General features: G+C 44.1%; 1 protein-coding gene across 5 annotated transcripts; it reads right to left on the bottom strand.

Annotated features, from left to right (window-relative positions):
* Positions 1-27,974, bottom strand: KLHDC8A (kelch domain containing 8A). Of its 5 annotated transcripts, none has more exons than XM_079979800.1 (7): positions 27,658-27,974; positions 11,420-11,472; positions 10,292-10,706; positions 8,405-8,569; positions 4,198-4,413; positions 1,958-2,059; positions 1-1,308 (listed from the first exon to the last, which is right to left on the bottom strand). In XM_079979800.1, exons 3-7 carry the CDS (start codon positions 10,683-10,685, stop codon positions 1,115-1,117), a joined length of 1,071 nt encoding a protein of 356 aa, XP_079835926.1. In that variant the 5' UTR covers positions 10,686-10,706; positions 11,420-11,472; positions 27,658-27,974; the 3' UTR covers positions 1-1,114. The 5 variants fall into 5 exon arrangements, with proteins under 5 accessions (XP_079835926.1, XP_079835929.1, XP_079835925.1 ...); XM_079979803.1 differs by having other exon boundaries at positions 27,663-27,974; XM_079979799.1 differs by lacking the exon at positions 27,658-27,974 and adding an exon at positions 21,376-21,685.

Raw genomic sequence — 27,974 nt, 5'->3', positions numbered from 1 at the left:
TTACCATAAGAATAGTTTATTTGTGCTATTTACTAATACCTAAGCAGAACTGCTACAACTGATCCATCATACATAATTCAGATGACACTGGCAAGTTCAACCTCTGTGCCAAAGTAATAAAGAAAACAATATATGAAATACAATAAAAACAGCAGGTACTCAAAGCTTTGCTGTTGCCGTGGGCGCTGTGTGAAAGCTGTTATGAGCAGACCCCATAACATTCCTGCTCTCCAAACATGGGCTACAATAAGCTCACTCCAGGTTTTACAGCTGGCCCCTTGCGTATAATGGACAGGATATGAACAACTTGAAAAGTGTGTGTGTCTCTCTGTGCACACACACACTTCATGAATGTGTGCATTGCAGGTATTGCAATCTTGGTCCATGGTGCAGAGCCATCCCTGTCCATAAATTGGTTTCTTAACTATGGCCTTGTAGCCTTCAGCCTCTGGCAGAGGCAATATGGAATTTTTAATTGCAGGAACTGTCAATCAAGGCAACAAATTGGGTTGGTTCACCATGCCTCTAGCTGCATGATGAGGAAGCACCCTGGAAATTCATTCAGGATGCTTTAAATCCTGAACACTTTGAAACCAAACACCACAGCCAGAACTTTTTGGGTCCATTTCAAAGAGCACCAGGAAGCTCTCTCTCTCCCTGCCTCTGGGATTCAGCACTCCCTTTGTTTACCTGTGAAAAACCCAATGGTAGGTTCAACAACTGTATCTAAAACATGCTTCTAGTTCCTAGGTAATGCTTCCTAATTCTTGCCTGGAATATCCCACATCATTCTATGCATCTTTTCTGTTTTGAAGCAAAGCTAGCATGTTCCTTGGCTGCTCAGAGTCGACAGGGAAAAGCGACCATAGATTCATCAGGAGGTGGAGCTCGACAGAGCTTGCAAAACTGACATTGCCACAGGGCCTCTGCTAGCCACCAGAGCCATGAAATTGTGTAGCTGCCTGAAGAAACTACCTTCTCCAAAACACACAGTGAAAGGAGTTTCAGGAAAGCCGCATAGTAGTGAGTGAGAGGGATGGTGTAGGCCCACCGCTCAAAACTGGAGGATAATCATTTTCTTAGGTGCTTGGTGCGGCATCTGGAGACAGGCCGGCTAGGAGTCAGAAACACACAGAGCTTCCACTGCATCACTCAGGCCCTGATTCACTCCACCTACAGCCAGAAGGCAGTTTTTTACCACAATGTTAGAGCAGGCACATCGTGGGGTGGGCATAGGTGGAAGGCTCTCCCATTTGTTTTTTCCAGGATGAAAGGCCTCAGCTGATTCCAGTACAGTTGGTTGGTTTCCTAATAAGCAAGAAAACATGAAGACCATCAAGAGAACATGTGAGAACATTGATTGCACATGTCTACACAGCTAATTTAAACTAAGGGTTTGTTTATAAAGAATAAACCACCAACCTTTGCTGCCTCTAGTGTGTATGTCTATATGTATGCATTTGTGTGCATATATGTTTGTGTATACACACACATATGAATGATATTGATTTTGTTCATTTGCTCTACATGTTTATGAGGATGATAATTCAAGTTTGGTTTGGCTTGATCTTAGAGTTCCAATCATCTTCGGCTCTCTCACTTTGGTTCTTCCTCATTTGTCCCCTTCTCTACTTCTACCCATCAATTCCCATCAGTCTCACCCAGTGTGGTCTGATCAGAGTGATGAGAGTTCTAGTCCAAAATATTGGGGGGGGGCACACTGCACTGTCTAGCCCCAGTCTAATTCTTCATAAAACTGATGGAGTATGTGGGATTATGTCTACAAAATGCTCACACCACATTAGCATGCATGATCATTTTCTGTCTTTTTGTGCATAGAAAGGGCCTCAAATATAGTAGCTGCCATCCTTGTAGTAGCAATAATTTTATGGTAATATCGTTCCACAAGCTATAGAATAATGACTTCACACTGGAACAGGACAGGAGTCACCCTCACCTAGGCCTCCAGCTACGACAATTCTTCCTTTCAAGTAGCCGGATATAAAATCTGCCCGTCGTTTCTTCAGAAAGAATGAGCGCTCAATCTTCATCCAGCCCCCTGAAAATTAACAAGACCACCTGCTAAATAATCATGATTTTCCATTAGTGTTCTGATGAGGCATCTAATCATAGCCTGCATTTTTATTAAGGCTTGATCAGGGCCTGTATTTTAAAATGAGCTTAAAGATTTTCAAATGTTCATGCCAGGCAGAAGACCAGCTGCCTAAGAACCTTGGCAAGATGTTTATTCTCCTAGACAAGGGGGGCCCCTGATTTATAGCAGAAAACAATTCTCAAAGTCAAAGGGAATTACAGGCTGACAGCCAAGGTTACACTGACCCTACATATTACAGAAGATAAAAAAAGCAGAGATAAACATAATTAAGAGTGGGTAAATAGTAAAATAAAACCATGTGCCTCCCATTAAACTTGAGCCATATTTTCCTAAGGTTCAAAGATCAAGAGCAATGGAAAAGCATCTAGCTGGCAGAAAGGAAGAGAGTATTTTGGGAAGTCTTTTTCTAAAGTTGTTTCTTTCTTAAACTGAGATCCTTTTAAGATTTCTTTTCCTTTTAAAAGGTTATTTATGTTATGTATTAAATATATTGGCTTAAATGTAATTATGCAAAGGATTTAGAAAGAAAGAAATGTTAAATCCTTATGCTAGATTCTTATTTCATATAGTTGGAAGAGATCACAGGGGCCATCAGCCACCAGCCCAGCCCCCCCTGCCAAGCAGGAAACATCATTAGAGCATACATATGGTTGTCAGGCCTTTGTTTAAAAGACCTTCAAGAGAAGGAGATCTTTCAATGATGATGTGAACTCAAGATCCTTGACATCTGTTTAAGATAAAAATTTAAGATTAACCATTTGTTTTGGAGGGCAATAGGGCGAGGTGAGCTGGTAATTAAGGTTCCTTGTTGAGACACATGTAAGATATATTACTACTTATTTGTCATTTATAGATAGAAGAATATATAGCTTTTTGTTTCCCATAAAAGGACAAGAGGAAATGGGTGTATCTTTTGTGATTGGTTCTAGCAAACAACCAATAGGAATTTCAACCAGGCTGATTGGACAGAGGCAGCCACAGGAGGAGCAAGGGGGCTGGATTAAAGAAATATAAGTGCTGGCCAGAATGGCAAGAGGCCAGGCCAGAGCTTGGTAACCATATACCACTGTGCCTCTCATTTATTTGTCTGACAAATAAATTATTATTTTAATTTCTCTATTGCTGCGTTGAATATTTCATTCCAGCTAAGCGTTAACCACAAGCAGGGTGCTACACTGAAGCATTTGGATTCCTTCAGAGAGAAATCAAGGGTGTGTTCTATAATCCTAAAACCGGGGAACTAAGAGAGGGTTTGGGGTATATGTGTCTGACTACAAGAATACTGTTGGGATGCGGGTGGCGCTGTGGGTTAAACCACAGAGCCTAGGATTTGCTGATCAGAAGGTTGGCGGTTCGAATCCCTGTGACGGGATGAGCTACCGTTGCTCGGTCCCTGCTCCTGCCAACCTAGCAGTTCAAAAGCACGTCAAAGTGCAAGTAGATAAATAGGTACCGCTCCGGTGGGAAGGTAAACGGCGTTTCCGTGCGCTGCTCTGGTTCGCCAGAAGTGGCTTAAGTCATGCTGGTCACATGACCCAGAAGCTGTATGCCGGCTCCCTCAGGCAATAAAGCAGGACAAGCGCCACAACCCCAGTGTCGGTCACGACTGGACCTTTACCTTTACAAGAATACTGGGCACAAACTGTTGAAGTAATGAGGGTGCCAGAGCCAATGTACAACATACTAAGGCAAATGCCAGGGCTCTAAGGCCTCAGCAAGGCCTACCACTGCTGATGTGGGTTTGGTCAAGCCCTTCCCTTTTATCATTTGATTGGGAGCAGACAAGAGCACAGAGACTTGTGCAACTGAACGCACACTATAAGCACCTCGATTTCTCAAGAATGCAAGGCTGTGCGTGTACCCGCTGCTGAACCACTGCAGAGGTAGGTTGCTGGAGGGGGCTCCCACTGAAGGCATCTCACTAGTGGGGCCACCTGATGACCCTTTGCCCAGGGCTCTCTAAAATCTGAAGCCAGCCCTAAGTAGAAGAATCTGAAATTTTTGAATTTGATTTCCTGCCCTGCATCTTGCCCTTAAGGCATGCATGCTGAAAAGCAGATGGTGACCCAGGAAGAACTCACCCTGTTCGATGTCAAACACATCCACGTTCTTCATAAACTTGGGCTGACGGTATAGCCTGCCCTGCCGCAAACCCCCCAGGCTGAAGATGTTGTTCTCTGCGCACACGAAGCTGGAGAACGCTCGTTTGCTGGGGATGTTGGGGAATTTGGTCCACGACCTGGTCTCGATGTCAAAGACTTCAAAGGCGTTCACGGCATATTTGGATTGCCTTCCTCCTAGGATGGAGAAGGGAGTATAGTGAAGACTGTGCGGCAGCAACTGGAGCCATGGGGGTCTACTACTCTCTGGCCAAGCAGGTCTCTGGAGCGCACAGCCAACCCTAATCCAAAAGTATACTGAAGCGATGGCAATGAGCCATAGAGTCTCTGCCCCCTGCAATTTACCCAAATGTAAAACACTAGACAGTGGCTGGCTCAAGGTCACATGGAGTTTCATGGCTGATTTAACCCTGGTCTCTCAGGTCCCAGTGCACTTAATAACTCTACACTTTATTCCAAATTCTGGGGGGAAAAGATGTAGCAGGGATATCCAGGGAGATAGGTGAATAATATTTTCTCACAGATTTGGAGGTTTATTGGGTCCCTTGTTAACAGTCCTGTATGAAACCTTTAAGACAGCAATCCTGTACATACTTATCATGGAGTAAACTCCCATGGAATTCAGTGGGGCTTACTTAATAATGTACAGTTTCAATGGCATGAACCCTCCCCACTAGTAACAGTCATGGCAGGGGCCCCTTCTGAACAATACTTAAATGTGGAGTATTAACAAATCTGCAGTGTTTTAAGTGCCCTCTGCTTCTTTGCAAAAAAGGAAGATAGGAAGAGAACCAGAATAGGATGGAGGCCATACAACCTATCTCCCAGCAGAGAAGCAACTGTGACAGTAGGGACCCCTGTGAACCACATTTGCTCTTTGTAAAAATGTAAAGGTAGCTTTGCAAAGGAGGTGGGTGGGGAGAAAACAATGACAACTTGCCCACACCCCTGTAACCACTCATTTGCCCTTGCCCTGTGACCTCCAAGCAGTCCCTCCACAGGGCACCAGCTGCTCACTATTCCTAGCTGTGAGGGCTCAGCAAAGTCCATTCGCGTAAGGGGCTTATGCAGGAAGCATGACCTTTGGGTTCATAGAATTACAGAGTTAGAAGGGACCCTTCTAGTCCAATCCCCTGCAATGCAGGAATCTCAACTAGAACATACATGACAGTAGGAAGGAGACTCTACCACCTCTCATGGACGTCTGTTCCATTGTCAAGCAGCTCTTTCTGCCAGACAGTTCTCGCTAATGTTAAGTTGGAATCTCTTGCAACTTCAATCCACTGGTTTGGGTCCGAGCCTCCAGAGCAGGAGAAAATGAGCTTGCTCCATCCTCCATGTGATATTTGAAGATGGCTATCATTTCCTCTAGTCTCCTCTTTTCCAGGCTAAACATACCCAGCTCCTTCAACTGTTCCTCATAAGGCTTGGTTTCCAGACCCTTGATTATCTCGGTCTCTCTCCTCTGCACACGTTCCAAGCTTGCCGATATCTGTCTTAAACTGTGGTGCCCAAAACTGGACACAATACTCCAGGTATGGTTTGACTAAGGCAGAATAAAAAGGTAAAGGTACCCCTGCCCGTACGGGCCAGTCTTGACAGACTCTGGGGTTGTGCGCCCATCTCACTTAAGAGGCCAGGGGCCAGCGCTGTCCGGAGACACTTCCGGGTCACGTGGCCAGCGTGACATCGCTGCTCTGGCGAGCCAGAGCCGCACACGGAAACGCCGTTTACCTTCCCGCTGGTAAGCGGTCCCCATTTATCTACTTGCACCCGGAGGTGCTTTCGAACTGCTAGGTTGGCAGGCGCTGGGACCGAGCAGCGGGAGCGCACCCCGCCACAGGGATTCGAACCGCCGACCTTTCGATCGGCAAGTCCTAGGTGCTGAGGCTTTAACCCACAGCGCCACCTGCGTCCCTAAGGCAGAATAGAGTGGGACTATTTCTTCCCTTGATTGGTACACTATTCTTCTCTTGATACAGCCTAGAATAGCATTAGAGTGTTTTTTTTTTTTTGTTTTTGCTGATAGACAAACACTGTCCATCTTTGTTAGTTCAGTACATTTCATCCCCCTCTCCAGTTCAGCTGGAAATGATTCCTTATGGTAAAGTAAACAAAAATAACATGGTTCCCTGCACAAGTTTCAAAATGCAATTTGATCACCAAAGCACTCTTTACATCATGCATGGTTGCCACAGAGTACTGGTTCATTCAGAGAGTAGCATACAGAAAGTCTTCTCCTCATCTTCTAAGTACAGTAGAGGCAATGGTCAGAAAGAAGGGAAAGAAGGTGATGGGTTGTAAAGAAGACCCATTTGGAAATTTAGGTATGCACAATTAAAGTGGATTAAAGCACTCTGTCATCCTAGTGCAACAAACATAAAAATGGATTTTTACAGGAAGTAAAAGTGATGGGAGAAAGCACTGAAAAGTGTTGGGTGAACTAAAGGCTAATGGGAAGACATATAAACACATCCCAGAAAAATCAGGATGAACGCAAGATGAGTGTGCATTGTCATATAATCATCCTACCAACAGAACAGAACAAATGCTCAATGAACACCAGGCATGGCCTAACCAACACATACAGTATGTTCTACCTTCACTCTTAGAGGCATTTTGCATCTGAATATCAGTTTCTGAGAATCTCAGGTGGGCAGAGTGCTGCTGTGCTCCTGTCTGGCATGCAGACGTCCTACAGGCATTTGATTGGCCATTGTGAGAACATGATGCTGGACGAAATGAGCCATTGGCCTGATCCAGCAGGCTCTTCATATGCTCTTATGCTTTGTGCAAGCAAATCAGGATGAAGACCCCCAAAAAGAGTCATGGGGAGGAACCCAATGGCACAAAAGCAGGGCCAGTAAAATGGTGCCCTACCCTGAGCCCTTGGAATAAGGCTGAAAATAGAACCTAACACAAATACAAAGCTATTTATACAGCCAGAGGGTAAACAGAAAGGTCTTTTGGAAACAGTTATGCAAAAACAAAAAGGCGTCTTGTGGCACCTTAAGAACGAGCAGATTTATTGTAGCATAAACATCCATGCTGATGTTGCCATAAATCTGTTAGCCTTTACAAGTCTCTTTTGCTTCTGTTGTTTTGCCATGATCAGCTGGGGTAAACTGTGAAAGGCTAAAAATAAAAGCCAGTGGAAGTCTGGCACCCAAGCCCTTGGTTTTTTTTTAACCTCTGGATCCCTCCTAGAAGGAATATTTACAGTTTCTCAAAGTACATGTGCATTTGAGACAGTGTCATGCCAAGTTTAGTGGAAATATTTTAGCTCAAAGCAATAAAGTTCCATTTCTCTACCTGCTTGTTTCTTTTAAAACTTTTTAAAGGCCATTAATTTGATTATTTTTAATTAATTTGATTAAAAACAAACAACCTTGATATAGCTTAATACTATGGATACTAGACCAAGTCAGGCTGTCTCTACTTCTGTTTAGCTTTGCTTTACACTTACAGAGCTGGGAACCAAAACACACAGGGTTTGAGCAATTTGCACAAGAGTCAGAAAATGAAATGGGAGCATAAGCAGTCCATTTGTGTGCCAAAGGGTGTGAATATACCTTTTGGATTTACCACTGAGTGTGGTAGTCCCCTCAGGCAGCAGATTTGAACCCCTTTAAATAGTGAACAGCTTGTGAGTATGTAAGTACACCACAGTCTGGTCAGGGCAAAGGCCAACATCCTATTTTCTTTTATTTATTGAATTTATCTCCTGGTCATCCTTCTGAAGAAGACAGGGAGCAGCAAACTGCTCCACAATTTAAAAACAAAAGAGGAAAAGCAGCTAAAACATTCTAAAAATAATCTTGTGGTGGTGAATTCTACAATTTAACTATGCTCTGGGTGAACAAATACCTCCTTCTGTGAGTGTCAATCATGTCTTGCTTGCCCTTTAATTAAAAAATATTGTAAAGGCAGAGCTCCGTTCATGCAACATTATTTCATCTCTCCTGTGCAATAAATGCAGCCCATGGTAAAAAAATGGACCTGGAGGCCCAGCTACAGAGCTGGCATTGCTAATCCCAGAGAAGGTCTAGCACTTTTAGAGAGGTTATGGAAGAGAGCAGCTTCGAGAACTTCTGCAGGAGGGAGCATTAGGCGACTCTCCAGTCAAAGGAATAATGGTCAGAGGAATAGTCTGGAGGCTCATTCTTACCCAGCACATAGATCTTTGTGCCCCGTAGGAAGGAAGTTGCGGCATACCTGGGTGTGGGCATGGTTGCCAGCGACACCCAGATGTCCTTGAGCATGTCATAATGCTGCATGTAATTGTGAGGACGAAGGTCTCCTCCCATTCCACCAGCTGCATAGATTCTGTAGTCTGAAAAGGACAGCAAGAGAGAGCGAAAGCAAAAGGATAAATCCAAACAAGAATCTCGATTCTGCTTTATCACAGTAGTTCCTAAATAGGTTCCACAACTAAAAAAAGTTGAGGAGCATTACTAGCAGAAATAGAAAGCAGAACTATCTCATTCCTACCCAAACTTTCATTTTTTGCCTTGGATTCCATATATTTCTACCCAAAGGATGGAAAAATCACCCAAAAAAAGGAACTGCATCATCCCTAAACAAGGCAAAAGACCTTCATAAAATTAGGATATGCTAATTCAAGTAGGGACGCAGGTGGCGCTGTGGGTTAAAGCCTCAGCGCCTAGGACTTGCCGATTGAAAGGTCGGCGGTTCGAATCCCTGCGGCGGGGTGCGCTCCCGCTGCTCGGTCCCAGCGCCTGCCAACCTAGCAGTTCAAAAGCACCTCCGGGTGCAAGTAGATAAATAGGGACCGCTTACCAGCGGGAAGGTAAACGGCGTTTCCGTGTGCGGCTCTGGCTCACCAGATGCAGCTTTGTCACGCTGGCCACGTGACCCGGAAGTGTCTCCGGACAGCGCTGGCCCCTGGCCTCTTAAGTGAGATGGGCGCACAACCCCAGAGTCTGTCAAGACTGGCCCGTACGGGCAGGGGTACCTTTACCTTTACTTTAATTCAAGTATCTTCAACCTTTTCAGACCTAGGAGTAACATGCATTCAGTCCAATTTCTTAATCTTTTACCATGTATTTGCATGGTGGTAACAATCCTGTTGAGAGCCACCTTGGATCAACCCACCAGCTTAAGACCAGTGTGCTAACTGATAAGAATGGATGCAAATATATATGCAGTTGATATAATTAAAGCAGAAATAAATCTCTTTCCAGTGGGGAAGACAGTGGCCAGGTGATCTGTGTGCTTCTTGAATATGCATTCCGGGTGCTACCTATTGATGAGCAGCATCTTCTAGTTCATTATTTTTAAACTGGACAACCCTTCAAATAGAAGACTCTTTCAGATAAGAGTTTGGTCCTCTGGCAGCCCTCTGTAAAGCAAGGCACACGGCCACTTGAGATGGAAACCTTCCCTTCCCAACAGCAGTTCATCACATTGCAGCACAAGACCATCTGGCAATGCTTAGAGTTGCAAAAGCAACTTGTCACAGGAAGCAAACAGATATGGGTGTGTTTGGTGGAGGGGAATATGTGGAGTCTGAAGCTCTACTATATAGAGGCAAACTTTCATACAGTGACCTGATGCTTTCACATCACTTGTGCCCTCGATGATTTGTCCTTCAAGAGCTGCAAAAGCAGTTCTGCAAAGCAAAAAAAAACCACCAGGCTGTCCTACATTTGGCAGGAACACAGAATGTGCTGGCTGTATTGACATTTTTTTTACAAGCAAAGAGGAGGTCACAGAAACAGATGGCGCGCTCCAATTACAAGGCAGCCTTCACAGCCCATTCTAGACTGGGCTGCTGAAAATCAGCTGATTTTACCCAAAGCAATTCAAAGATGGTCATTCCAACATCCAGTGTGCAAGGGTCAAAGCCAGGACACATTCACAGCGCAGCAGAAATTGGCTAAGTGCTCCCCACTGGGCAGATCTGTTTCCATGTAAGAAGAAATTTACTCCACCCTGCCCATCAAATTAATTAGGAGAAATGCACTGGGGAGCTTCCCTAAAAGCCAATCCTACTTTTGCCACCAGTGCCTTTTAGAAAAAGAATCCTCCTTGCCTTTCGCCGTCACAGAGATCCCCATCGAGGCTTCCCGCAAGGAGTTCCTTTTCTTCCATTTGCCCTCGTCTATGTTGTACATCTCCACAATCTTCAAGGGTGTCTGGTTGGCTCCAACACCCCCGATCACCATTATCCTCTTGCCCAGTGTTGCTACAGCTACCCCAGCCCTGGCTGTAGGCATTGGGGGGAGAGAATTCCATTGGTTGGCTTCAGGGGAGTACACCTCAAAAGAGTCCATTGGGACACCATTGTCATCACAGCCCCCAATGGCATAGACCTGACCACCAGCCTCCACCAGGGAGCAATAGACTCTCCGGCTGGGCAGAGGTGCCAGAGTTTTCCACTGGAAGTCTTTGATGCTAGGCACATCCATCATGGAGCAAGACGGCATCTGTTAGGCAGCTCGCTTGTACTGCAAAATGAAAGGATGCAAATCAGAGCAAATGTCATTCAGGCATAACAAAGCACATCAGAAACAGAGATTCAAAATAGTTAGAGGATGCCTCTGGGTAGTCAGTGTTTTGATTCAAGCACCTTCTGGAAATTTAGGACTGCATAGTTTGGGCTTACTCACGTTTCCTCTGGTCCTGATGCTTACCTCCAGGGAAAAGCGCCCTGAAGCACTCTGATTTAGAGCTAAACAGTGGGTTTGAAGCTAAAGAGTGGGTGAAAGCACCAAAAAAAAACTCTGCTTGGGAGCACTGAAAGAACTCCCAGACAAGTGAGGGGGAAAGAGGTGAGATTGTTCCACCTGGCAAGCCAAAATAGTTGTGTTACAGATAGCCTTAGTGCAACTTTGAATTCCTCCCTCCACATTCAGGTAAGTGATGCGGAAACACTCTGCAAAGTGTGGGATAAATTAAAGGTCAACAGGAAGACATATAAACTCTGCCCGAGCAAATCAGAATGAATGTTCACTGTCACCAAATCTCCCTGCAAGCAAACAAATCAGGACAAATGCTCAATGAAAAAGGCTTCCTATTGTGTAAGCTCTTCAGGAAAAATGCTCCATAAACATTCATCTGGAATAGAGCAGAAACCGACATCTTAACAAGCAATAGATCACTGTTCCCGCAACCATCAACAACAATATCCTATCACAGGCACACAAAGCAGTGCATATACCTTTCACTGAGTATCTGTTAATCTTCCATTTCTGCATCTGCTGGATCCTGATCCTAAATAAATAAAGGAAAGAAATAATGGTAATAAGGTTGGATTCAGTCCTTCGTTTCTGCTTCTTAACAGGGGCAATCAGATACGTCAGAGCCTCTCCTGCTCCCAAGGCTTTTGTCCCTTGAACTTTTTCCCTCTCAAGGGCTTCTCTTCCCAAATCCTTCTGTCTCCCTCTGGGTCTTCCTGGACCAGCTGCAGGAGACGCACCTCAATCCCATCCTCCATAACTTGACTCTGCCTCATGCAGCAGCAGTGTGCTGAGCTGTAAGCCTGCTACAGAACAGCCCATTAGTTAGAACACAGAGTCACAAGCACCTATCACAAGCCAAGCGATTATTTTTTGCTTTCTTTCTCTGAACAGCTGACAAGTATGTAAAAGAGGTGAATAAATTTAGGTAGATGGAAAGCTGAGTATACATATGGAGAGTGGCAGCTGCATTCTTCTCACCTGAGCCTCAGCACACACACATACACAGAAACCCAAAGCAAGGTTTCATTATAGAACCAAGATTTCTTTTTTAAAATTGAGCTTTCTTTAAAGAACTAGATAACTCTGCTTTTATATGTTCCTCTGGCCTCTTGCATGTACTATAGGTCTAATTTAAGGTAAAGGTAAAGGTACCCCTGCCCGTACGGGCCAGTCTTGACAGACTCTGGGGTTGTGCGCCCATCTCACTTAAGAGGCCAGGGGCCAGCGCTGTCCGGAGACACTTCCGGGTCACGTGGCCAGCGTGACGAAGCGGCTCTGGCCAGAGCCAGAGCCGCACACGGAAACGCCGTTTACCTTCCCGCTGGTAAGCGGTCCCTATTTATCTACTTGCACCCGGAGGTGCTTTCGAACTGCTAGGTTGGCAGGCGCTGGGACCGAGCAGCGGGAGCGCACCCCGCCGCAGGGATTCGAACCGCCGACCTTTCGATCGGCAAGCCCTAGGCACTGAGGCTTTAACCCACAGCGCCACCTGCGTCCCGTATAGGTCTAATTTACTAAGGTCTAATTTAACCATCACACTCATAGGCCAAAATAAAGGTCTTGCTCCTGCAACATTGCAGGCAGCGGCACTGCAAAATTTAAAAGCTCCTTGCTGTGCAATAGTTCCCAGTGTCTGATAGTCATTTACATCTTCAGAACCTCCCTTGCCTCTTAGGGCTTCGCTAGGTAATCCCACCCCTCATGGGATGGTACCACCAGTGCTTTTTCTCTTTAAAAAATGTTTAGGGGTATCCTCATTTTGATTAAGAAAATCACAATTTTATAGTCCATATTGGGGAAAATAAATACAGTAAATGGACAAAAGTACAAAGATTCACAAAATGTTTCTGGGTATGTGTACCCCTGCGTACCCCTGAAAAAAAGCACTTGGTACCACCCACTTTGGAAACCACTAAGTTGGAATGTGAATGTTAGAATGGAGATGATGGCCCCTAAGCACTGTTTACATGGGACTCCCAAGAGCCTGTCTTGTTTACACAAGGATCACTCAACGTTGTTTCAGAGATTGTTGATGCTGTGCTCTTATCCCAAATCAATGTACCTTGTTCACATAGGCAGAAGATGTCCACATATTTTGGAACATTGACACGCCATGTATGGTTGCAGTGGATTTTGAATTCCACCCAGCCTCTGCTTGCTGAGTTGACATGACCTTTTCCAATAGGAAGTATTCCCAATAGAAACTCCAGGTGTTTTAAGAGAGAGGGCTTTAATTCACATGATTCTGCAAAGCAGGATCCAAGCCATTTCTTTGCTTTGAGTGATCTTCCTTCAGACCCTTGAGCTCAAGGGAGCTTTGTCAGTTCCACTTGTTCCATCAACAACAGTAGGCAAATGACATTGACAAGACTAAAAAAAAGGCTTTTAAAGTCAAGGGAGATGAATGTTGTACAACCCAACCTGGAGGAAACCAAACAGGAACATTGCTTTGCACGTAACACACTTTGGTTTGTTTCATAAGAGCATAAGCAGAGCCTGCTGGACCAGGCCAATGGGTCCATGGAGTCTAGCATCCTCTCCTCCCATTGGCCAACCAGATGCCTGTGGGAAAGAAGCAAGCAGGACCCAGAAACCAGAATCATTCCTGCCTCCAACTGACCATTTCCCCCTGCTAGGAAAAGGCAGGAGTGAGGGAAGTGTGAAGTGGACACTCCTGCAAGTGAATTGGTATATATTTGCCTTCCCAATGCTATTGGGATCTTGTTTATATTTTATTCATTTTTTTAAAATATATATCACACCTTTCCTCTCATGAGAAAACACAAAGCAAATTGCAAAAGCAAAAACATTATAATATCATGTATCATTTGTGTATTAAAAATATTAAAACATGAAGGGGAAAAATCTTTTCCCCAAATAACCAACTCAAACCGAACCAGAATGACAATATCCCACCCTCCAATCAGGGACAAGAGTTTCTTTCCTTTGAAGCAAGACAGATACTGGCATTACCTCATCTGTTATTATTCAGAAACAAATAAATACAATAGCAGCTCCTAGCTGTGCTGTGTCCTCAGGTCCCTGGGCACATTTTCAACTCGCAGCAAGTGACAAGCCATCGAAAAATACCATAATGGCAAGGGCACAAATGTACAAACTCAAATGCAGAGCAGTTGGAGATCAGATTTTTTTCCAAGGTCTGTTTCCAAGTTATAGCGAAGCCAGATGATTATCATGTGGTAAGTTCCTAGGGCATGCATATAACTATTTGAGAAGCTGGTAAACAACCTACCAAGCTAACACACTTATGTGCCCATTTTCATTGTGCGGTAGAAGGTTAACAATCTTCCCAAGGGGCTATATGCACTGTTAGTGCAATCCTATAAATGCCTACTTAGAAGTTAGCCCCAGTGACTTCAATGGAACTTGTTCCCAAGTCAGTAAGTATAGGGTTACAACCTATACATTAATGGGTGAATATAAACGATCATTTACTATGAGGTGTTTTCAATACCATCATTCAATTGTCGCCTGTCTACCTCTGAAAACAGGAAGGTTATTGGGCAGGTTGAAAAAGGGTGGGTAATTATCATACGCCCCCTACTTCTCCTTTCCCAAAGCAGATATGGGGAAGCTGTGGCCCTCTGTGGAGTAACCTGTGGTACTCCAACTCCCATCAGCCCCAACCAGCATGGCTAGTGGTCAAGGACGATGGGAGTTATAGTGCAGTATCATCTGGAAGGCTACTGCTTCCCCAACCCTGGCTTAAAAATCTCCATTTATTAAGTGGTGACTCCTGGTAGATACTCAAACATTATCTTCACCATCCAGCTGTTAAGCACTATCATCGTATACTTGGAATTCTTTCTTTCTGAGAAAAGCATAGTTTTCTCACAGGATTCGCGGGCGTCTTATTTCATAAAGAGCTTTTAAGCCTAATGCTATGGCCTAGATTCAATTACAGTGATAGATCTGTCCCCAAAGCCAGTGTTGCAACAAAACATTTTCCCCAAGTAGCTGCTTGCTCTTCAGTTTTTTGCATCTTTTAAGCAACTTTTCCTTGGCTTTGAAGGCACCAGATTTACATGATAAAGTCAGGGGCTGAATTTCATGCTACATTTTTTTTTCTTTTTTAAAGACCCTGTTTCCAAACCTTTGCAAGCAGCGCTAAGCAAACGGCCTGTCAGTGCAAGGATTCCCATTTGTACAATGGGATTCCTCCCTTCCTCCCCCCCCCCCCGTGCCTCATGCCCTCCCCAGTTCTGCTCCAGAGGGTTGGGGGAACCTCCAGAACAGATTTGGGGGTGGGGGTTGTAGGAACAAAGGACTTGGTGGTTGAGCAGTTCTCCCGGCTTCAGCAAAAGGAACCCGAAGCCTGCGGAGCACAGTGCGAATTCCCGCTGCGCTCCGCAGGCTTCGGGTTCCTTTTGCTGAAGCCGGGAGAGCAAGACTCTCCTGGCTTCAGCAGAGAGGGAGAGCTGCGCAGCACCCCTTCAGCCAAGCAGGAGGGGAAATGGAAGGGGCTCCGTTTCTCCTGCTGCTTCGCTGAAGGGGCGCTGAGCAGAGAGGGGGAGAATTTTTTTTCTTGTTCTCCCCCTCTAAAACAAGGTGTGTCCTATGGTCCGGTGCGTCCTATAGAGCGAAAAATACGGTACTTCAACCTTTCTCGCTTGCCTATTTTCACCTGCACATGCTCTTCTTCCTACCTAGGGTTTTTGTTTATTTTTTACTGTCCCTCTCCCTTCAGTCAAACCAGAGAAAGCACAGCTGCAGAGGAAAATGGCCTGGCAGGGCATATGAAGTCAGAACCTGCAGGTAGGAACCTGCAGTTAAGCTCCCCCTCTTGTACGCTGACCTCCCCTGCAAAATGCTTCACCCGACCCTGTGTTCATATTCAGTGGCATGAGCTGGCAGGTATAGTGTGTAATAATTATACCCCAAGGACACAGTCTTCAGGACACTTAACCAGGGGGTAATTCCTCATCACCTGCAACAGCACTAATGTGCAAGGAACCCACAGTGAGGCCAATTTCCTAGCTGAAATGGTTCTGCATCTTTCCGAAACTGGGACTCTGGCGCTGACAGTGTTTCTCAGTTGCATGAATCAAGCAGCCGATGAACAGTTCTCCTGCCATGGCAACCACTACATTGAAGAAAAAGTCAGGCAACCTTTTCTCAAAGCCTGGGAAATACTGTGTGACGTAAACAAAAGGTTCAGGTGAAGGAAGAAATTAGCACAGGAAGCTGCCTTATACTGAATCAGATTAATTGGGCCCATCTAGCACCGTGCTGTCTGCACTGATTGGCAGTGGCTCTCCAGCATTTCAGTCAGGGTCCCTCCTAGTTCTATCTCGAGATGCCGGGATTTGAACCTGGGACCTTCTGCATGCAACGCTGAGGCTCTTCTACAGACCAGCCACATTAAGATACTTAGCAATTTCTTGGGCTTCAAAGAAATTGGAGAAAGTCCCAACACAGTTGTCCATCTCCCTTCTTTCTTCCATGGCTTTTGATGAGGTCCTGGCTTTACCTTACAGCGGTACCTCAGGTTAAGAACTTAATTCGTTCCGGAGGTCCATTCTTAACCTGAACCTGTTCTTAACCTGAGGTACCACTTTAGCTAATGGGGCCTCCCGCTGCTGCTGCACCATTTCTGTTCTCATCCTGAAGCAAAGTTCTTAATCCAAGGTACTATTTCTGGGTTAGCGGAGTCTGTAACTTGAAGCATCTGTAACCTGAGATACCACTGTATTATTTTATTTATACAGTATCTCATATTTCCTCCAAGGAACTGAAGATGGATAACAAGTTTCTCTCCTCCCCCCCCCCCCCCCACATTTTATCCTCACAATAACTCTTGTGTGGTAGGTTAGGATGAGAGACTGTGACTGGCCCAAAGTCACCCACTGAGCTTTAGGGCTGAGAGGGGGCTTGAACTTTGGTCACCCATATCCTAGTCCAGCACTCTGACCACTACACCAAACTGGATTTGCCTTGCAACTTGAGTTTCCTGCCTGATTACTACTAGCACTAGGTAAGCAGGTGAATTATACGTAGGGCCCGATTTGAAGGAGGGTCCTTCTGTGGGTCTGGTGGTGGGAAACAGGAGGGCTACCATGAGGACAGGGCAGCTTGGAGCCTCCATTTTAATTTCCCATAATGCCTCCGACAAAGTGTTACTTCAGGGCATTGTGGGAAATCAAAATCCAAGGCTATTACCAGATGCAGCAATTCAGTGCAAGGGGTGCAGTACAAGACCGATGTTAGCACAGTTATTGGCTCTGCCAGGATGCTAAAGTTAAACCTGGGATATATGTCTAGACAGGGTTGGGAAGTCCGTGTCCCTCCAGATGTCACTGAACTCCAACTCCCATCAGCCCCATGCCCTCATCCAGCATGGCCAATGGACAGGGGATGCTGAGAATCGTGGTTCAACACTTAGATGACCATTGGTTCTTCATCCCTGCTCAAGGAGAAAACTGAATAATACTGAGTGCAAAATTGCAGGCAGAATTTGAAGAAAGGATCTTGTAGATAATTCCACAGACTATGTCTGCCTACACTCAGTCCTGCTTTAAAATCTCTTGTTGCAATTCTATACCTTAACTCTTGATTCTCTTTCCATATTTTTTTCCCTCTTCACAGTTATCATTTCCATGCTATTCTTAGCCTTAATTGAACTGGAAATTTGGAGGAATGTGTTACACAAATCCAATTAAGGCAGATGAACCACTTTACCCAGGAAGAGTAGTTGATCTCCAGCTGTGTCTCATTAGCTGCCTTCTCAGTGCAGGACCTAAAAAATACGGTATTATATGATCAGCTAAGCTGATATATGATAAGGCAAGGCAGTGGTGATTGACCTATGATAGTAAGGAAGTGAATGATTTTGGTGGAACAACACAGGAAATTTAAATATTAATATAAGCAGGGTTAACAGTCTGAGGCAGAAACCACTAAATCTGCAGGACAAACTTCATGTTGACTGAAGAATTGACTGGAGTTTGCCCGTCAGAACAGACTGCTCTGTAGACCATGTTGTCTTCAAACCCATTTAAGGAAGTCAGTTAGGGATGAATGGATCAATATTTCCATACTATCTCACTTTCTCAACTGCTTGTTCAAAAGTTCATTTGTAATTTTAAAAAAACTGCATGAAATTTTGTGCACACATAGTTTCGAATGTATTTCCTCTCCAAAAGTACACTTTTTAAAAGGTATTTTAATATATTGTTGAGCTGACAGTCACATTGTGAAACTTGGAGAACTGCAAAATCCAAATTATGGCTGCGTTTTGATCCACACATGCAGATCAGGTCAGCTGTTATCGGAACACACACATATCAAATTCCTCAAGCACCACTGGCCATTTTTAACATCAGGGTAAAAGCTGTTAAGTGGAGGAAAGGGGGGTGTTTCACCCCTTTCCTGTTTTCCATTTTTCTGCTCAAAAGTGTCCTCCCGCTGTCCCATGAGTTCCTGATGTTTGTTTATCTTTCTTTAAAAAGCATCTGAAATCCTACCAACAGGAGGGATAGCCTCATCCTGAAGATGTTTTAAAAATGTCCAACAGCACTTTTTAAAATACATTTGCATGTAATGTGACATGTGCCCTCAATTGCCTTTCAAAGTCCAAATAAAATAAAATGTCTGGGGGGAAAGGCTGCTGGTTAGCGACCGTTGCTGTTTTTTATTGGTACTTAACAATGCAGTTCATGGCAAGAGAATAATTGTTTATGTTTTTTTGCACTGTGAGCTTCCCTAGAGTTTGCTTAAAATAACATGCCTAGTGGGACAAAACATGGATATGCATCCTGCCAGAATGGGCTCATCTACAACAGCTTTCTCTAGGCTGGTATCCTCCAGATGTTTTGGACTACAACTCCCATCATTCCACACAGCATGACCAATAGTCAGGAATGATGGAAGTTGTAGTCCCACATATCTAAAGGGCAATGGGTTGGGACAGTCTGATCTGTAGCCTTGGCTTAAAGGTTTGCTGCGCCCCCAGCCTGCTGTGAAGCATATCCACAAGTAGAATATCTACTTTTAATTTTTCTGTAAAGCTTGATGAAACTGAGGCCCAGAGTTTACATAATTTCAGGCAAGGTGAGGATATGACGGAGAATTTCCGATGTTGTTTTAATTCCAGTTTGTTTCCCATGACTAACTAAGTACAAATGCAGGCAGAAATGATGACTTCTGTCAGACACCTATTTGTTGCCATCAAATTTGTTGCTCCAAATGATCTTAATTCTTTATTAGCTTTTTGGGACTACTCCACCAGCATACTCCACCAGCTTCCCCCACCCACTTTGTGTCTACTGGATTTTCAAAATTATGATGGCAGGTATATAGCAGCAAAGAGTCCTATGATTATTTAAATACTGCACACTGATTATGCTCTAACCTTTCATGGGCTGCAGTCAACTTCATCAGAAGCATTAAGCATTTTCCTATTTTAAGCTGACACACACATACACACACACACGTAAAACTAAACGTAAAACAATGAGTTCAGAGGGGAATAATAAAAAAATACAATGTGACAATTATGTTGAATCAGTTCAGTGACCATTCACAAAACAGTGTTGATGATAACACCGATAGCAGCGAATTAACTGTTCTTAATAGGTTGTAATTCAGCAGTTTCAAACTAGAGCCCCCCCCCTTTGAAGTTGCTTTGTTTCAGAATGTCCACTTTAAGGTCCTGAGAGGCTGAAATGTCCCTCCCCACACACCCTGTTTCTGACTCTTGACCTTTCTGATGTCAGATCTGTAGCTACATCTCATGGTTAGAAGGGAGAGAGAGCTTAACCATGAACCCTAGTTTGGACAACGTGCTAAACCAAACCTTTGCTTTGTTCAATGTGGCAGTAAAAACAATCAGGGAGCAGCAAAGTACTGGTGAACCTCTTTCTATTTGTATGGTCTCACTAAGGTCAAACCTTTCTCCCTGTGAACCACTTGAAAATTGCTGAGGGCCTGGGTGGACCACTTAATTATTTCCCTGCCTATTGCTAGCAGTTGTAACAGACTGTGCCAGCTGCTATATGATTTTCAATTTTATTTTTCCAGACATGCTAAGGACCACCTGAATGAAGCCTGTAAACCATAGTTTGGCTCAGTGTGTTGTGCAGAGTAGGCCAATATATCCCACCCTGCTGTAAATTATTTGATGAGCAAACATATAAGGAAGGGCCACAGCTCAGTTGTAGGATACATGGTTTGTGTGCAAAATGTCTCAAGTTCTATCTCTACCATCTCCTGTCAAATCATATGAGAAAGCAGAGCTGGGAAAGAGTTCTGCCAGAGGCCTTTGAGGGCTTCTGCCAGTCAAAATAGTCAATACTGGTCTAGATGGATAAAGGGAGTTGACTCAACACAGCAATTTCATGTTCTCTCCCTGCAGCCGCCCACTTCACAAGACTGAAAGGAGCCAAATACCAGGTTTTGATGTCAAACAATGAATCCCACTAAGGTCTTTTACCCTAGCTAGGAAGCACCTCTTCCTACATCTCTTCCTCTTCTGCTCTTTTGCATGACCTTTCAGAACAGTATGGGATTTGATGGAGGATTAACTTCCTGCCAGGGTGTGTTTGAGAATCTAGGAAACACAATTCCTGCAGAAAAGAAATCATTTTGTTCTGGAATACCAAACCTTCTCCTCATTTCATTAGTATTTTGTGTCTTTCTTCCACACTCTTCATACCACAGATGCATTTTGCAAGGTGAAAGGATTGTACTTTGTATAGAATTAACCATTTACTCAATTCACTTTTGGCATAATCTGGGTATAATGTTCATTTAGCACCTGTCAGGATATCACATTCTATTCTCTGAAATTTAGAAGCCACCCAGCAGAGGATCAGCACTACTGCATGTCTTTCTGTTCACATAGAAGCACAACCTCATTTCCTTATAAATTGTTTCCTGAGCAATAGTATGCAGATGTGTGTGTTTTAAATTATTATATCTGACTTCACATATCCAGAAATATGTCGTGCAGTTTCTTGGACCACTGCGGGAAGCAATAAATAACAGCACATTTGACAGTTTATGATACAGCGCGACCTTAAGCTACGACACCATCAGAGGAATAACTCGACAAACTGACCCACATACTTCTTGTCAGTAATGATGATGATTAATCTCAGATTGCATCCTAAAAGCTGCGCTCAGGAGAAGGAAGCTACTCTCTATGCAAAACATACAGCCATGCACGCAGAAAGCAATGACCTCTAAAGACGCGTGGGATTTTTTGCTTGGCTGCCAAAGAATGTTTTAAGATAGTTTTATATCAACAGTTTTAAAAAGACAGCTGAATGTTCTGACAAAACCAGGCTCTTTCTTGGAGGGGGAGGGAAAATCAAGTTTAACACAAAAATTCTTACGTAGCGTAAGTCTGATTTTTTATTTCTCTCTCTTTCCCTTTCCCTCACCCCCTCCAATCTATTTAAATGTAATTACTCACATACATCTGTGATCTCCGTTCCCTGGAGGCTGTAGTCCATGGTTATGGAGGAAGGAAACCCAAAAGAGATGACGGCTGTATGTTTGCAAAGGAGGAGCCGGGCAAACGGATCGCCCAGCTGCATCAATCCAACTCTCATAATATTCACTTTCCTCTACAGGAGCTGAAATACAATCACGTGCAGAGGAATCCCCGTCTGCTGGAGTGACCTGTATTTTCTCAGTTGCCTAGAGTCAGCGAGAGGAGAGTGTGTGTGTGTCTCCGCACTGGATTATAAAAGCCAGAATAAGCCTTTTATGGCTCCCATGCTTTCACAGGAAGTTTTCCAACAGCCTCTCGTGTGGCGAATTGCAGGGAGGGAGCAGGGCTCGGTTGAAAATGCAAGGCAGGGATGGGTGAAAATGGCAGAAATTCTGGTGAAGGCATAGGAGGTATTTTCACATGCCAAGAAGTGCCTACAGGCAGCCTTGGCATAAACTCAGATATTCCAAGTGATAACAATGGTGTTAATAATATCTGCTTACATCAGTTATTTTTGTCCCAACAAATCCATTCATAAAATCAAATGCTTTTCTACTCCTGCCTTTCCCCCGATTGCCTGGGAATAATTATGCCAACTCTGTGCTCAAATGATGCAAACTGTCCACCTGCACTCCACAGTGACTGATGCACTGAAGACGTAAATCACAATATTATTACTTTAACAGCAGCAGCAGCAGCATTAGGGTCATGGCACAAGCACCCCTAGCAAACGTCAGTCCTTCCCTTTCCATAACAAGCAAATCACTGCTATACAGTTGTGATCTCTACTTCTTCAGTTTCATCTCACAGACCTTTGGCTCATAAAAGCACCATAAGAGCACCACTGGATCATGTCAAAGGTTCATCCAGGTCAGGATCCTGTCCCTGCCATGGCCTACCTGATGCATCTGGGAAACCCATAAGCAGAAAACAATCACCATAGCACTCTCATATGCATACTGCCTCTGGGATGGGAGGTGATATGCTGCCATTGCGATTAGCAGTCATTGATACTTAGCTCCTGTTATTTTGTCCAATCCCCTTTGAAAGCTATCCAAGTTGACTCCAAATGTATCTGACTAGTGATGATAATGCAGACTCAACAATAAGCCACCAACATGCTCCTCTTGTATTACTTTGCCAGAGCCACCTGAGCTCCTTTGACAGGCTCCCTCTCCTTCCCAAAGTTCTCCTCCACCATGGTAGGCACACACAGGTAGTCGGTAGGGCTCAGAAGCTGTGTTGCATGATGGCAATCTTTCCCTGAGGCTATGGGTGGCCTAAGATACATTCCCCATCTTCCTCCTTGGTTCACAGCTCCTGGCCACTTGCAAGTCTTGCAAGGAAGTGACCAATACACAATGCAGCACTGAACATGCCTGCAGTGCTGTCAACCACCTCTTGGCGTCCTCATCCAAGGGTTGGGGCTCCTATGCCCCAAGATGAAGCAAGGCATGGATGGAAAGATCAGAAGAGCCAATGGGTGGCATTTGGTACTGTGACATATGAGCCAGTCTCACTATACAGTACATGTTCCTTTTTCCACCACAAAATGAATCAAGGCAAAAATATGGGCCCTGCTAGGCATGAATGGTGATTGAAAACAAATACCTTTTTTAAAAAAGAATTCATATGCCAAGCCAAGTACAGTATATCGGCTTCTCAATATATGTTGGCAAGACACACTGCCCTTTGCACCATGATGATGATACAAAAAAATACCTGTTCTGCATTTCCCTCCTGAAGCCATATTTCATGTAAAAAGAAATAAAAATGAACCAATCTTGAATATGACACCCTCTGTAATATGGACTGTGTGGGTGGGGAATACCAATTTATATACTGACCTTTTGACTGGTATTTCAGCTTTCCCTGCCAGATACTGCCCCTATATGGTAAATTAGAATAAGCTGCAGTGCTTTACACCTGGGTGTAATGTCAATGAAACTTGCTTCGGAAAGACGTTACGGGATGGTGCTCTTAAGACAAATGCTTGCAGTTGGTTCTGTTGTAGATCATGAAATCACAGTCAAATAACCAAGCAGCCTTCAGCTATTGTGTTCACTTTTTGCATTTGGTGAATCCCCATTGGCATGGATACAGTCTACTCTATGTTTGTCTGCCACAGCTGAAGGATAAGAGAATTTGTCACATTTGGATCGGATTGCTTCAGAGATAGACTTTATGAGGCTATAACACTCAAGTTAACTGAAATAGCTGAGTTAACTTACGATCAGAAGCAAGCAATGTTTATCTTTTGCAATTTGACCTCCATTCCTCAAGGGGCATAGTCTCCTGCTGAGACTCAGCAAGCCTTTCTCCCCAGTGCATATGTAATTCCCTTTTGCCCAATACTAAGTAATAATATTATACTTATTATTATGCATAATAAGTGATTGATAGCAAAGATTTCATGGCACTTACTCAAATTATCCACACAGCAGTTACTATTTTGAAGATAATGGGAAAATGTTGAACCACACTTAAGGAAAATATTAGAGCAAGCCTTTTATTCAGGGAATTCTGCACTGGCAGCTTTGTTAAAAACCTGTCAATGTACGTAAGTGCTTGTGACTGAATGTAAATAGATTTCATGGCAGTTTTAAGTGATGACTGAGGGCCAGAGGTCAATGAATGGATAGGGCTGTGGGTCAGTGGTAGAGTATCTGCCCAGCATCTTTAGGGCTGGCTGAGACCCTGGTCCAAAATCCTGGAGAGCTGCTGCAAGTCAATAGAGACAATGCTAAGCAAGATGGACCAATGGTCTGGCTCAGTATAAGGCCGCTTTCTATATTTCTGAAGGGCTCTCATCTGATGGCTGCTTTTAAGCTTCCCCTTTTGCAGCTGCCTCCTGCTAAGTTATTCATATACAGCTTTTCACTATGCAGCCTAGGAAATGTTCTGCATGCCACTTACGATATGGAGGTAGAGGGTAGGGATACATCCAATTCTGACTGGGCTGTGAACCAGAATGTCCCTGGTTTGGATGTCACCCATGCTGTGAACTCACTAGTGGCATTAAGAAAGCCGTTCCTTGCCAGCACCACCACATCTACAGTATGGGGATAAAATTAACCTACTAGTTTACATTACCACAATAATCCTTACAATCTCCGTTGAAACTGGAGAGGGGTGAGTTCTCCCATGCTCACTTTGGTTTCTCTTGGGACTTAGATTATTTCTCCTGGGGGAGGGGATAAATGGCATTTTCTAAGCCAATCTGAAGACTGCTCTGTACTGAACGGTTGTGACTTTGTACGGTTATTTAACATTATTATAAAAACTGAAATAGACACTAAAAAAAAAAGAAAGAAACTGTTTGTACCACCCAAGCCCCAAGAACACACTTCCCGATTCCCCTGACTTCCCTGGCAAATGGAGGTGGCAGCAGGATCTGCAACAGCAGGTGTGGGGGGAGAAGAGGGTTTCCCTACCTCATTTGTCACTTTCATGCACTGACAGTAGTTCTCTCAAGCACCATCAGTCTCTGCTCTCAACTGTCTTCAGTAACCATAGAGGGCGAGAGATGGGGGAACAGGGCCTCTCCATCAACTCAGGAACTTTTGGCTCCTGCTCTTAACAAAACATTTTCATCCCAGCTAGTGACTGCAAGAACTAAGAACTAGTACCCCTTCTTTTCCCCCTTCTCCCCTCCTCCTCCTCTCAATCTCTTTTCCTTTTGTGTCATGCATTTCAGCTTGTAAGCCTGGGGGCAGGGCTTATCTTGCGCCACTCACATCTGCAAGCTGCCCGAGGCGCCCTTTTTGGCTGCAGAGCAGGATAAAAATGAGTACGCTGAAAATGAAATGAATGCACTAAAAAATGGAAGTGGAAATAGTTTTCGTTCAGCCCAGCAAGCGGCAGAGTAATCACTTTATACAAGGCCATAGAACGTGTGACTTTCCGGGTGTTATTGGACTCTAACTCCCATCAGCCTCTGCCGGCGTGGGAGTTGTAGTCTAGGAATATCTGGAGCTGCACAGGTCACTTAGGCCTGTATTTAAAACACACTATGTGGTAGCTTTAAGGGCATGGAGACAGGGCAGCAAAAGGTCTCTGATCACTGGGTAAGTCCAGCATGACCATTGTTGCGACCACTTTCCCCACCTGCCACAGCTTGTCTCCTGGGTGTTTTTTAGAGGGTGGTCATACCGGACTGAACACGAGGTCAGATGCTATAATAAACTATTACCACTCTGCAGTTACAGTTGCCAAGGGGCAAGTTTTTAAAGGAGCTAATGTAACACCAGCTCTCTTCTGTTTTCTGCCCAGTGAGGCTTATTTGGTTGCAGAGTTCAAAACAGATCTGCTCTGCTGTTGTTTTTTAAAAGGAAAGCAGGTCATGAAAAATGTGCAAGTCAATAAGCAACTTTCCATACCAGGGCAACCTTCCATCCCCTAACGGCTATTTTAATCTCCTAACTATCCAAAGGGAGGATTTAATTTGCATACAAATAGGATGTTTAGGAACCGAACCAATCTAATGTTAAAATGCTAATTAAAGTGAGTGCATTTGCCGCTTAAGAAATAAAATTTAAAAACTCTCCAGCTGCATTTAGGCAGGGTAGATTGTAGAGTTTTGATGTTATTGACACTACAGTCCTGCATGGGCTTATGCAGGCATATCTGTGCAGATATACAGATATGTATAAGCAGGTGGTATACATATCACATGCACACTAAACCAAATGACTACTCAAGAGTTGTGTGCATGCACATTGGATCCTCATACACTAGCCAAAAGAACATTAAATTGGAGTGAACCTCTTTATAGTTGTTGCTACAAGCCTGAGCTGGACTGAAATACAAAGTGACTGGTGTAAATGGGTATCTCTATTTAAATTCTGAGTTGTCTTTCGGCATAGAATTCAAGGCAGCATCAGGACTGCTGGACAGCTCCTACAGACCATGCCAAGAACTGAGGAAGCAAAGACTCTTGTGGACTCTTGTCCAGGACCAGGGCTGAGAAAGCCCTGGACAAGATGTTTTCCTGTGGACCTCTCAGGAAGCCCACCCACTCATGCAAGGATTGATAGGGAACAGGGAGGAAAACTGGTGTTTTCTTTTTCTTAGGAAAAGGTGGAGATATTCCCGCTGCAACCCACCATATGAAGATGCAACTCACCAGTTTTCTTTTTGGGTACTCTGAACAAGCACCACAAGGGATGTTGTAGGAAGGAATAACGCCAAGTTGCTCAAGCCGCCAAAACTTGTACCATTTATAATCATTATTTACAAAAGTACCTCTCCCACAGATGAGCAACAGTGTACACTTGTCTCACCAAATTCCTATTTGAGTTTGAATGAAATTTCCCAACTGCTGAAGAGAGTGGCGGGAGGGAAGATCCTGTATTAGTCCCCAGAGATTTGTCAGAAAAAAATTGGATTAAAAAAATAATAAGCAAGAACAGCACATTGTAAGCACCATCTTAAGATTTTAGAAGGTGGACAAAACACCCATAAGAAGATTAAACATAACAGAATTTCCCCCAAAATGAAATGTAGGACTTAATGTCTTACCACCACCATCCCATGCAGCCTACCAACCACCAGGCTGTGGTTTTTGCATACCCATTTTCTTTAACACGCACTGGGTTGATGTGTTATGCTCCATGGGTATGGAGGTATCCTTCACAAAGAATTGCATCTTACCCTATAAGCATATAGGCATATGCTCCTACACTTTCTCAGTCCACTTCATGCATCTGATGAAATAGGCCTTTGCCACAATCAACTGCTCAGTCTATATCATAGACTCTATAAGAAGCTGTGGTCATTGTTATCCCTAGCATCATAGAATTGGAAGGGACCCCAAGGGCCATCTAGTCCAATCCCCTGCAATGCAGGAAATAAACATACTGTGCAATAAAAATGCTGCTCCATTATTTGCAATGGACAGACGACCTATCCTTACATGCGGATGAAAACCTGGCACAAATGGAAAATAGAGAGAGGTTGGTGTAAACACATACCAATGGCATCCTCAAAACCCTATCATTGTTAAGCTGCCAGTAGGACCAGAAATCTTCCCTGCAGCTCATACAAAAAAGGTCTGCCCAGTTCCCCAGCATCTCAAACTATAGGCCACACATGTGAGTAAACTTGTTAGCAGGGTCTAATTTGAGCAGATGCTAAAGAGAATTTATATCCCTTGCCTTCCTAAGCAGCGAGTTCACCTCACTGAAAAACAGATAATTAAATCTTACAGCCATTTGCGTCAAGGGCAACAGTTTCTGAGAAGATTCGTTTAAATGGGCTTACCTTACCACTGAGAAGGCAGGACCCCAGACTATCAACTGGAAAAGACAAAAGAAGGGACATATCAAGGGTAGGGAGGTTCTGGATGAAGGACTGAATAGCAGAGGAAGAGGATAATCTCTGTCACAATACAAAATCCAAGGTGTACAGTGTGTGCACGGTTAATGATTTCCCTGGCGCTCAGCTCAGAGCTGACAAGCTGGATACGAATTGACGCTTCAGAGCCATACTTATATAATACGAAGCTCTCAATACAAAAAAGGAGGTGGGGGCAGAAGTTGGCTTTGTCTAGCTGGTCCGTTTCAAAAGGCCACACACAC

Source organism: Podarcis cretensis (genome assembly GCF_951804945.1).
Source record: "Podarcis cretensis genome assembly, chromosome: 6".
In the NCBI taxonomy this organism is placed as follows: Eukaryota; Metazoa; Chordata; class Lepidosauria; order Squamata; family Lacertidae; genus Podarcis; species Podarcis cretensis.
The sequence above is the reverse complement of the archived record's forward strand: the minus strand, read 5'-3'. Positions and strand labels throughout refer to the sequence as shown.

Excerpts from the sequence above, each read along its gene's own strand:
- KLHDC8A (XM_079979800.1), bottom strand. The coding sequence starts at position 10,685 with ATGCCGTCTTGCTCCATGATGGATGTGCCTAGCATCAAAGACTTCCAG. Across the intron at positions 2,060-4,197 it reads TGTGTTTGACATCGAACAGG|GGGGCTGGATGAAGATTGAG; the intron begins GTGAGTTCTTCC and ends GTTAATTTTCAG. Across the intron at positions 1,309-1,957 it reads TGTCGTAGCTGGAGGCCTAG|GAAACCAACCAACTGTACTG; the intron begins GTGAGGGTGACT and ends CTTGCTTATTAG.